General features: G+C 52.4%; 1 protein-coding gene across 1 annotated transcript in view; it reads left to right on the top strand.

The window, feature by feature from the left end:
• The window catches only part of AA0111_g2449 (hypothetical protein), a gene marked incomplete at both ends in the record, with an annotated part of 29,558 nt that overhangs the window by 7,796 nt on the left and 9,211 nt on the right, over positions 1 to 12,551 (top strand). The window contains one exon of the mRNA XM_028648221.1: positions 64 to 12,531. Coding sequence (XP_028510046.1) covers positions 64 to 12,531 — 12,468 coding nt within the window. The remainder of the gene's footprint in view (positions 1 to 63; positions 12,532 to 12,551) is intronic.

Below are 12,551 nucleotides of genomic sequence, written 5' to 3'. Positions count from 1 at the left end.
ACATGTGCGATAGCGTGGTGGTTCGCAATGTATTTAGAATGAATGTTGATGTTGTGTATATAGGATACTTTACACCCTCGAACCCCGCCCTCGCATGCCGATGAACAACAACCAGAACAACCGTCTTTTTTAGGCGATCGGGCAGTGGCCACGGCCACTCCAAGTCCACTGCCCGTAGGTGAGCCTGTCGATCAGGCCCACGAGGGTAGTGGCATAATCCCTGGAGATCGGCCCGAATTTCCTCTTTCGACATCAGACGATGCCCAACGCCTCACCGCCTCTGAAGACACCGACCGACCCAGAACACCACCCGAGCTGTCGTTCGAGGACAGCCGCGCGTTACTAACCCGTCTTACAGGTCTTCAGCCTTGGCAATTAGAAGCTTTCCCAGACGAGCTTCCTCCCCTACCGCTGTCTAGGCCAGGTTCGCCAACCCGATCACCAGATGTCTCGCGTCCTACTACTGCAACGTCTCAACGCCGGCTATCCTCTACTGCAGTTCCTATACGCTTTCGCAAGCCCGTTGTCCCCTCTACCACTGATCCAAGCTTAGCCACTAGTCCTGTCTCTATTGCCTCACCAACTCGTTCTCGCCATGGCAAGACCCACTCTACAGAGTTCAGAAACTCTCGCGAGTTTCGACCACTGTATCTGGTGGAGCGCAACCGCAAAACCGATGAGATCGACGAGGTACTTCCAGCGCTCCCACCCAGTAGTGCATCTTCAGTTGTCTCCGGCGCAGACTCAGAGGAAGAGTTCGAGTCCGCTCTAGAATCACCGTATGAGAGCGTTGGGCAATCGTCCAATGATCCATCTTATGATCCTCTAAGTGCCGTATCCGACCTCATTTCGCCTCGCTATGGAACGGAACCTCAACAGCCTGAGGTTGCACACCGTGAGGCTGAAGAGATCGAGGAATCCGGGCAAGCTACACCGAAAGCTTCAGACTATTTTACAGGTGCGCAGGAAACGTCGTCAGCATCCAGTGGTCCAAACTATGAATCACTTACTGCGGCGTTGGAACATGCAAGAGCACAAGAACAGGATGAGTCTACCGATGATGCTTTCATGTCAACCTTGACATCTCCACAGCCAGAGACGCTTCTCGATACAAGTGCCCCGCTTGACGATAGGATGATGCGTGACGTGCCTACACCTCGTGATGCTGCCTCTGCGCCATCAAGTAGCTCGACAAGACTTCAGGATGCTGCTCTCGGTGCTGTAGTGGGAGGATTGACAGCGGCTGCGATGCGAACGCGTTCCCCTTCGCCAACTAGGTCTGACCGCGATGATTTCAAAGACAAGGTTTCATCAGTCGCAAAGTCAAAGCAGCCTGAATTTGAGACCGCCGAAAACGTTGTCGAGCCATTGCCAAAGGAAAAGGGTAAAGGCAAGAAGGGCAAGAAGAGTAAGAAGGCTGTCGCAGCTGAGTCTCCAATACCTGCACCGACTGAAGAGGTGGTAGAACCTTCGCCCTCTTTCAGCTTCGCTCCGACGTTCGTCGAGGATGAGGATGATTGGATCAAGAACAGGTCCGAGTCTATCGTCACCGATGATGCTACGCTTGTTGGTGAGCCTGTGGCTACGCCTGCAGATGCCAAGGACTTTCGACAGAAAGTTCTGGATAGTACTGCACCACGGAAAGACGAGTCTACTGAAGTCAGACGCGCTACCTTTGATAACGTTCCTCAAGAAGCTGCGAGGTCAATCGAAAAAGTTGAAAAGGCAGAGACAGGGCTTGGAATATCAACCGATTTCGCCCCAGCGACATCAATATCTTCACGGGATGCCCCTGCGGAACCTAGTTCTTCCATGCCCGCCGATGTGTCAACCGCTGAGCCTATCATTGAGTCTATCATCGAGCCTGTTACTGAGCCTGTTACTGAGCCTGTTACTGAACCAGTCGTTGAGCCACCTACCGAATCAGCCACCGAGCCAATTATCGATGAGGAGGTTACACCTGCACCAAAGGCCAAGAAGGGAAAGAAGAGCAAGAAGGGAAAACGCGGTAGTAAGCAAGTTGAGCCCGAACCATCGTCTTTACCAGAAATCGCACCTCAAGATGACCAGATATTGCCTTCGTCAGAGTCACAACAGGAGACCATTAAGCGCGATATTCTTGAGCCATCTTTTGAACGCACTGAGACGAATGACAAGGTCGATGTTATGGACTCTTTGGTTCAAGAAGACGTGCCAGCCGCCTCGGCTGATGAGGCAATGTCAAAGAAGATTGTACCTACACCTGTCGCTTCTACGAACCCCAAAGAGCCTGAGATGGAAGTTCCAGCTGGGCCTGCTACACCCGAGCTTCAAGCTCGTCCTAGCACATCCGACGGTCCTGAACAAGCTAAGAACAAGGTCAACGTCGAGGAACAACGTCGAGCCTCCACCATCGAAGGACAATCGGGAGGATCAGGCTGGGGTTCCGGCCTGTGGGGTGCTCTTGGATGGGGCAAGAAAAAGGCGCCATCACCAACATCCTCGCCTCCATCCTCACCTAAACCCCAGTCTGCTGTCCTGGCTGCGCTGGCTGCTGCTAGAGAAGAGGCTAAACGTAAGGGATTGCCATCCCCACCGATCGTGCCTGACAAGAAGATTGCCACAGTCGGGATCAGGCCCACTCTTTCTCGAAAGAGTACACAGGACGAACCAGCAAAGCCGCAGTTACAGCTCGAGACTGAAGTCAAAAGAGCTGCCGTACCTGATCAGCGTCCAGCCGAGGCAACCCGCGAACTTGTTCAAGACGAAGCAGGCTCCACTGTCACACCCCACACTGCGTTCTTCACTGACGATGGTAAACCTTCTTTCGCATTCCCTAAGATGCCAGCGACACCTCAGAAGCAGACTTTCGATACTCCCAAGGACATTCCTGCTGTCGAAGAGAAAACTACGTCGCAACCTGAAGAAGCCACACCGTCTATTGCCTTCTTCACAGACGATGGAAAGCCATCTTTTACATTCTCACCTGTACCTTCCACACCTGCAGCTACGTCAACGGCAACAGAGTCTGAAGAACTGCCTGCTGCGAAGGAGGCAAAGAGCCCTGCTTACGTCTCCCCACACAGCACATTCTTTACCGACGATGGAAAACCATCATTCACCTTCCCGACGATGTCGTCTTCTCCTGCCATCGAACCCAGCTCCACAGCTAAAGAGATCCCCATCACAGAAGAGACCACAGCTTCTGTGGGTGTCTCACCGCGTAGCACGTTCTTCACTGATGACGGAAAGCCTTCGTTCTCGTACCCTTCGATACCATCTGCTACTGCAGAGCAAGCTACATCGATTGCGAAGGAAACGCAGGTTCCGCGGGAACAAACCCCATCCACTTTCGTTGCGCCTCGGAGTACGTTCTTCACTGATGATGGGAGGCCATCATTTGCGTTCCCATCAATCTCTATACCTGCTGAGCAGGCAGCCTCGAATTCCACCGACACGAAAATCGAAACGGAGCAAGAGTCATCTGCGTTCGCTGTACCCCGGAGTTCCTTCTTCACCGATGACGGAAAGCCACCGTTCGCCTTCGGAACTGTCTCTACACCCACAGCGTCCTCGGTATCGGTCAACAAAAGCACAGCCATCGAAGAGAAGACTGCAGAACCTTTATCTCTTGCTCGAAATGCTTTGTTCGCTGATGATGGGCAACCTACCAGCACGATCTCTGACTCAGTCCCGACTGAATCTGGTGGTTCTATCTATGATCGAATTTCGCTTGAACCTAGCTCGTCAAAGAAGAAGATCATCAAGCCGAAGAAAAAGACGAAGAAGAGTAGCGTACAGGTTCCTGATCTGGATGAACCTGTAAACACTGTCGATACGACTACTGATGCTTCCGTTGGTATTGCGTCGGAAGTCTCAGACGAGCAACCAGCCACTGGGCCTGTCGAGCGCCAGCTCGAAGCTGAAAGAGGTGAACAGGTAGCACTTGAAGCTACACTTCTTAGCGAAGAGCCGCCTGCTGTCGTTTCTGCTGAATCAGCCGTTGAAGTCAACGAGTCAGTGGCTGCAGAATTGTCCATTCCAGCCGTTGATGAGGTCACTCCATCTGCTGGCAAGAAGAAGGCCAAGAAGAGTAGGAAGAGCAAGACTGCTGAGCCCGCGATGACTGAAGCCGAGACATCGGCTACCACATTGCCTGTTGTACCTTCTGCTGAGCGTTCGCTTGATGCATCATGGAATCCGGCACTGCGCAGCGAGAAGGAGCCGAGTCGACAAGTCAGCGCGACACCCACAAGTGAATCGGTGACTACAGCCGAGGATATCGCCATCAACGAGCCCTCGGCCACGGAGACCGTGCAAGAAAGGACTGCGCCATCAGAGAGCGAGGGTTTGAAGCTCGTACCCGAAGCCACATCAACCACAGAAGAGGTTGCCCTTGAAGAATCCTCTCTTCCTCTGGACTTGGAGACTGTGACAAAACAAGAAGCACCAACTGAGTTCGTGTCCTCTGTCCAAGACGATGCACTCAATACGAAGATGAGTGAGAAGAGTGGTATCCCCGCGCAGGAACCCTCACCCACTACGGTCTCTGAGTCTGTCGAAGCAAGCGAAAAGTTATCTGACCAGCCGACTGCCACCCAGGACATACACCAGTCTACCACAGTTGAGGCTGCCAACATACCTTTGCCTGACGAACAATCCGACAAAGATCTCACGCACCCTTCCGAGAAAGATACCTCTGTAGACGTTACTGACGAGACTAAGCCAAAACTCGAATATTCGTCAGCGCCTATAGAAGCTGAGCTTCCTACTACGCCTAAGACTAAGAAGAGCAAGAAGAGCAAGCGGAAAAGTGGTATCGCGACGCCCCTGCCTGAGATCGAAGTCGCGCCTGAGCAAGTTACAGCTCCCCTTCAAACGTCTACACCGGCCAGTGAGCCGGTAGCTGTTACAGAAGAACTTTTTGATCAGACCCGCGATGTTGAGCGACCGCCATTGATTGAACAGGTTGATGCTGTAGAGGTTTCTCTTCCCCAGCAGAAGCTTGACGATGTAGCTGATCCTGCCACTGTACCTCTTCCGACTGCCGCTTTCGACGAAGATTTGTCTACGCCATCAGAACAGCCAACAATTACAGCTGAGGCCTTGACTCCTATCGAATCGAAGACGGAGGATACCCCATCAACTCCCACTTCGAAGAGAGACAAGAAGAAGAAGGGCAAGAAGACCAAAGATATCAAACCCTCCGTGGAGAAGGTCTTTACGCAAGAGGAAAGTGCTAATGTTGAGCCAAGCGTGGAGCAAGAGAACACTAATAGAGAGATCGATCAAGAGGAGGCCACTATCGCTGTACAAGCGCCAGTAGAGCTCAAAGATGAGATTCAGGATGTTGATGCGAAGGATTTAAATACGAAGGATTTGGATGCCGAGAAGGTCGGACCAGTTGTTCTCGAAGAGCAGCCACAGCTGGACGTTGTCGTTGATCAGGCACCCAAGGAGGGACCCACGGAGCACACCAACGATATTCCCCAAAAGATAAAGCCAACGCATCTTGAGCCAGACAACTCATCGGTAGCTAAACCAAGCCAGGTCGCAGATCTAGTGTTTGATGACGTTGCGGATGTACCTTCTTCTAAGAAAGACAAGAAAAAAAAGAAGGGCAAGAAGGCAAAGATTTCGATCGAGGAGCCTAGTACACCAGTCCTTGAGGAACAACCAGAGTTAGAGGATGTTCAAGCTCGCCCTGTTGTCGCCGCTTCCCAACCTGCGGTGGAACAGTCTGTACAACAGGCGGCAAAGTCGGAGCCTATCGTTGACGACGTAATCCCTGTGCAGGAGGAGTTCAACTCGGAAACCCTACAGCCTTCCACTGAGAGCGCAATCCCCGTCATTGCGGAGCAATCGGAATCGCTACAGCCTGTAACGGTCGCAGATGAAGAAGCCAAAACATCATCGAAGGATAGCAAGAAGGATCAGGCCAATGAGGATGTATCAAGCGTTCCACCCATTGGTGCTCAGCGCGGATTGGAACCTCAGACAGAAGTTGCTGGAAGTCAAGACCTTCCTGAAGCGATACATGAAGCGCAACAGGAAACCAGATCCATCCGCGGAGCATTGGACAATGTTCTCCCTGAATCTATGGTCGGTTCTGAGTCAACTCCAGGAGTCACCGAAAGGCAATCCACCTTTGATGATTCAATGATCTCGCAAGTGGCTCCAGTCGAAGAGCATTTGCAATCTGCTACGCTACTGGAAGAAGAGCCTACAACGCCATCGAAAAAGTCCAAAAAGAGTAAACCAGTCGAGATTGAACCCACACCTATCGACGTAGCAGATGTGAAAGCGGAGACTGAACCTTCTATCGAAGCCGCTGGATCCGGGCCGATCGCAGATCACATTCCAGCTACATCTCTTAAGCCACTTGAACAGCCCCAGGTCGAGTCCCAAGTGACACGCAGTGACCGAGCACTCGATGTTTCTCCCGAGCTACCTGTAGAGTCAGTCACGGAAGCTTCTCAGCCTTCACTCCCTGCCGAGGATCCCCCACGCGAGCCATCACGAGAGACGCTGGCTATTGAACCAGAGACAGTGCCTCTTCCAGAAACGCCTGCCAGAGGGATTGACGAGCCCATCGCAGATGATCAGCTTGCTACGCCATCTAAAAAGAGCAAAAAGAAGAAGGCCAAGAAGGGAAAACCGACCGAAACCGAGCCAAGTACGCCTGTTACTGAAGTAGCTACTTCTCAGCCTGACCCATTCACGAACTCCGCCCAACCTGAGCAACCCACAGCTGAATCCGTTCCTTCAGCGCAGGCTGAGCCCGCTAAGTCAGAGCAAGCTGCGTCATTGGCTGAGCTTGTAGCTCTTCCCGACACCGATGACAATGATCTGGAAGAGCCGGTAGTCCCCCAAGTTGAGGTTCCTGAGGATGTCCCTGTCGTCCATGAAACTGTTGTAGGCATCTCTGATAACGCTACTGGCACACAGCAGGAGATCGCTCAAGATCTTATCGTCCCTGCATCGCCTACGCAGCCAGCTGTAGAGGCTGAGCCAATCTCCAAGAAGAGCAAGAAGAAGGCTAAAAAGGGCAAATCCATTGACACTAGTGAGCCTAGCGCACTGGCTGATGAGGAGCCAGCACCACAGTCCGACATCCCTTCCGAGCCTTCTCAAGACGCCAAACGCATCGAAGATGATGTGCCGCAGCCGCCGCAGGAGAGCTCTAGGGAAATTCCATCGAATTTGCCGAAGGAGGTGCAAGCAAATGAGGGTGCCACCCAGGATGTCGAGCTCCAACAGGACTCAGCGACACTTAGACATGAGTCTATCACCGATGATGCTGCTACAGCTGTCAAGCCCGATGTTACATCTGGTCCTGTTACGCAAGATCCTACTGAGCAGCACCACACCAAGGACATCTCAGCGCTCAAACCCGAGCTTGGCGATGTCTCCTCCGATAAGCCAACTGACTTCGTTGCTGATGTCGCTACTCCGGTGACACCTCTTGAGTCTAGCCTTACGGGTGAGCAGCCTGTACTAGACACTCCCGCTGGCCCAAGCGCTGAGATGGATCGTGCTCTGGTAGCTGACCAGTTTACACAACCCGTTTCATCTGCCGTACCATTTGATGACGTTGCACCACCTAGCAAAGCAGTCACCGACGCTCCACGTGCCGAAGAAACGGTACAAGACGAAGATGCTCCTAGCACGCCTAAGAAGAACAAGAAAAAGAAGAAGGCCAAAAAGGGAGCATCGGCTTCCGAGCCTGAGACTCTTGTTGCCGAGTCTGCGCCAATCACTTCCGAGACCACTATCGCAGCAACTAAGGAACCGACCACTCAAAGCGTTGTTCGTGAGCTTAGTGCCACTGAACTTCTGCCAGAGCATATTGAGGCTCCTACTGCCGAGCAGGATGTCATCACTTCCACGACACCCACCCAGTTCCAGGAAGACGCCCAACCGATCGTTGTCGGAAAAATGCGCGACGAGCCCGTTCCGGAACAAGGCGTTGAGGCTGCATCGCTCTCGAACGAAGACAAGACAGGCCAGGAAGCTAAAAAGGCCAGAGTCGAGAGTGAGGCGCCCAAGAAATCTTCTACGCCTGCCGAGGCTAGGATGCGAGCTTTCGATGAACCAAATATCGAAGAGCCAGTCGCGTCTAATGCTCAAGAAAAGCCTACACAAGAATCCGTCGTTGAGACACAGACCGTTCTCGAGACCGCATCTCCGACATTGACGCCAGTGGATAGTAACATTCAAGACGATGTACCTCCAACCACGTCGCCGGCTGAACATGCCATCGCCAGTATCCCGGACGATCCCACACCTGTGTCCAGAGACCAAGATGACGCCATGGTTACACAGTCTGATGCTGTCGCGTCTACAGCTGAGCAGAAGCAAGCAGAGGAGACGACTTCCAAGAAGAGCAAGAAGAAGGCTAAAAAGGACAAACGTGCTTCCGTCGCTGAAGACCCGATCCTGCACCCTGAGCCATCGGCTTCGTTACCCGGAACTACTGCAGAGGCACCATCTACGTTTGCTGAAGTTGCAGAATCTGCAAGAGCAACTACCTCAAACAAAGAGCCCAATCTCGAAATTACGCCTACCTCAAATGTGTTTGCCGAACGTGATACCGTTCCCGATGCCACAGCTCCACCCGTTTCTGAAGCAAGTATCGTAGAGAGAAACGAAGCGCTAACATCCGACGAGCCAAGTCAGCAGATGCCAACTATCGATGCACTCGTGCCTGAGGAACCCAACATAGTAGTTGCCACAGAAGAAGCTGCCGCGCCTCTCTCGAAGAAGGACAAAAAGAAAGCTAAGAAGGCCAAGCGCGTTTCAACCACTCAAGAGCCTACTTTCATTCCGCCCACTTCCATTGAGGAAAAGGCTGAGCCAGTGCTGGAACAGCAGATCGAGTCCACGACTCCAGCTACTGAGGGACTTATCTCTGAAACCCCTGTCATTGAAGAAACGCCAATTACTCTTCTCGATGTTGCTGAAGAGCGGACAACGATACCTGCACCTGTCCAAGAGCCTGTTGCGACACTTTCGCCTATCTCTGAGGTGCCTATTCAAGTCGAAGCTGCGCCAGAGGCCGCAGGGCCTGTTCCAACGAAAGACGAGAAGAAGGCGAAGAAGCCAGAGCGCGAATCTATTGTTGATGCTACTTCAGTCGAGACGCCAGTAGAGAAGTCCCAAGAACGCTCTCTTGACACTGTTGCTGCGAGCGTTGAGCAACAGCCTTCCGAAGTCGCATCAGCCGAGCTTGCTGCAACATCTGCCATTGTTGAGGAATCCAGCAAGGACGAGACCTCTTCCGGCGTACCGGCCGAAGACAAGCGATTTTCATCGACTTCTGTTGTAGAAGGAAAGTCATCTGACGCAGTAGTAACTGAGCTGCCTTCTACAATTGTCCCGACCGAGGGTCCTGCCGAAGAGCCCACAACACCTTCGATCACTAATGAGCCGGTAAAGCTTTCTAAGAAGGAGAAGAAGAAAGCGAAGAAGAACAAGCAAGGTTCAATCGCAGAAGCTGAGCCATTTGTTCCTTCCACTCCGATGAATGAGCCTGTCAAAGGGCTTGCAGAAAAAGTCAACGATGGTGCCGTCATCGATCAAGACCCTATAGCACCAGCCGTCGAGCAGACAGAGGCTTCGGTTGCTGCACCCGCATCCTCCGAAGAAGTAGCAGCATCTGTACCTGTTACAGAACAGGTCCCCTCGAAAACCACACAAGAAGAAGAGACTGTGTCGTCGTCAAAGAAAGAGACGGAGAAAGTGGAGAAAGTGGAGAAAGCAGCTGAACAGACTTCCACCGCCGAGGCCACATCTTCTAAACCTCTTGTTTCCACCGAGGCACCGACCCAAACAGCTAACCCATCTTTGGATGAGCAGCCTTCTGCGGAGCTGCCTGAGGAGACAACTGACACTGCAACCACTGAGGCGCTGCAAACAGAGGTCATAGACTCGGCTGCGCCAGTTGCCGTTGCTGAAAAGGGAACTGGAAGCGAGGGGCTGATCACCAGCGATGATGGGAACGTTCTCACAGAGGGAACGCAATCCATCATTCCACCTGCGGCTGAGACTACAATATTAGACGTACCAACTATGCCTAGCACCGGAGCTCTCCCTAAAGATGCCAAGCAAGACGATGAGCAAGAGCCAGAAGACTGGGCTGGACTTTCGAAGTCGCAGAGAAAGAAGTTGAAGAAGGCCAAACGCGCGTCGGCTGTTGGAAGTGAACAATCTGAGTCTGCAACGCCAGCTGAAGATTTTCTCAAGGACCCTACTTTTGAGTCTCAACTAGCCGATAGTCAAGCAACTCAAGAGCCCACTGACGAGCACAAACCGACAGATGCATCCCGCCAGTCCACCGTTCCAGGTGTGGCCTCTACTAATGAGATAAAACAGGTCGAAGAGCAGCTTGAACCGCCTACTGCGACCAGTGAGCCAACAACCGACCCAACGCCAGCTGAACAACAAGCCACTATCGTCGCTACTCCAGAGCAACGTCCAGGCGATCCCAAGCCACCAGACAAGGAGCCAGATCCGCTTTCACCTTCGTCCAAGAAGGACAAGAAGAAGGCGAAGAAGCAAGCTAAGAAGGCGGTGCCTTTTTTAGCGGATGAGACGCCTGAGGCAGCCAACTCTGATACTCAGCCGTCTCTGTCGATCCCTACACTTTCGGAGACCCAACTACCTTTCTCGGGGATACCGACATCCCATCCCCAGCCTTTTACGAATAATGAGCTTGTTGATAATAATGATGTGAAGATTGAGGATGTAAGGGAGGATGGTGGACATGAAGAGGGGAAAAAAGAGGAGGATTTTGAATATGAGGTGGCGAAAAGGGTAGTGGAAGATGTAAAAGATCAAGGGGTAGGTGAGAGACAAGAGGAGCAGATGGAAGATGTTAGAGCTGAAGCCGGCAAGGAAAAGCTTGCGGTCGTGGAGGGAGAGGTCCCAGAGACCATGACTACAGAGCCGAGCGCTACTGGATTGGAACCAATGGCTGTCGAGCAGCAAGCTGCGCCGATTCCATCGCAAGAGCCTGCAACTGCTGAAGTTGATGCTGCACCGTTGGAGATCGAGAAGCCGACACTCGCTGTGGAAGAGCCTGCGCCGGAGCCAAACATCTTGGACAAATCCACAGTTGTAGAATCATCTCCAGCTGTGGATGTCGAGCCAACAAGCACGCCAGAAGTCTCTATTCAACTGGAGCTGCCACAACACCACGTTTCCGTTCTACCAGACTCTGTGACAGACCAGCCGACTGTTCTTCATCCACAAGAAGAGACTGATAACATTGTGGAAGAAGCTAATTCTACATCGACTGCACAGCCATCACGCCTACTTGACGAAGCTAATGAGGTGGCCGCTCCTTCTAAGAAGAAAAAGAAGAACAAGAAAGCCAAGCACGTATCCACTGCCGAAGAACCGGAACAGCAGACCGGACTTCTCAAGCCTGAGCAAGACATTACGGACAATTTGAGCGAAAGTATCGCAGCTCCAGAACCCAAGGAGCCAGTCGCTTCTTCCATTGAGGATGTCCAACCTCTAGAGGATTCCGTACTCGTCGAAGACAAGGCGGTAGTAAACACTCCTGAGCCGAAGGCTGATGCAAAGCCCACTGAAGAGGAAACTACCTTCAATGACGGTCAGGCAGTCACCGATATCCACGAGTCTGGCCTTTCCCCAATTGCGGCAGAAGAACGCCAGGATGTGCTTACACAGCCCGATACGTCCACACCTGTGCCTGGTTTCGATAACGAGCTAACTAGCGCGGAACCTATACTCAAGGACACAGAGCGTGTAGTTGGTGGCATTAAACAGCCTGTAACTGCTCCTTCAGAAGCTGAGCAAACACAAAAGCCACAATTCGATGAGCCCATCTCTCCCAAGAAGAGTAAGAAGAAGAGTAAGAAGGCCAAGCAAACGTCTAGCATGAATGCGCCTACCGAGACTACTGCTGAGGTTCAGCCTTCACAACCGGAGGGACCACCTTCGGTACAGCTCGAATCAACGCAGACGGCGTCTGAGCCGGTTACTGAGCTTGAAGTATCACGTGAGATGCCTGTTTCTGATCAACACAAGGATACTCAACCATCTGCCACTTCAATTAGCAATACGCCAGCTGATGTGATGGTGACTGTACCAGAGGAACCCACTTCCACGCCTCTGGAGGAGGTACCACAGCTTCCTCTAGCCGACATCAAACGCGAAGCACCTACCGAGACTCAAGAGGTTGTATCTGACCCATCGGCGGTATCACAGCCTGCTTTGCAGACTTCTGGTGACATACAATTGCGCACCGAGGAGCTTCCGGTACCATCGCTGTCAAAGAAAGACAAGAAGAAGATCAAGAAGGCGAAGAAGGACACCGACACTACAACACCTGCCGAAGACGTTGTTTCGGGACTACCACACGATCCAATCACCGAAGCCGTGCCTGCTCAACAAAGCCAGGGGGTTGCTGAGCTAGTCCCCGAATCAACACCAGTTGAAGATGTACTTGTGTCAAAGCCAGACGATGTTGCGTCGGCTTCAGAGAGCAGGGCCGTTGAGCCGACAACATCTGTCGATTCTCGGGTACCTGTCACTCAAGATCC

This window comes from Alternaria arborescens, assembly GCF_004154835.1.
Source record: "Alternaria arborescens strain FERA 675 chromosome Unknown contig_4, whole genome shotgun sequence".
Taxonomy (NCBI): Eukaryota; Fungi; Ascomycota; class Dothideomycetes; order Pleosporales; family Pleosporaceae; genus Alternaria; species Alternaria arborescens.
The sequence above is the reverse complement of the archived record's forward strand: the minus strand, read 5'-3'. Positions and strand labels throughout refer to the sequence as shown.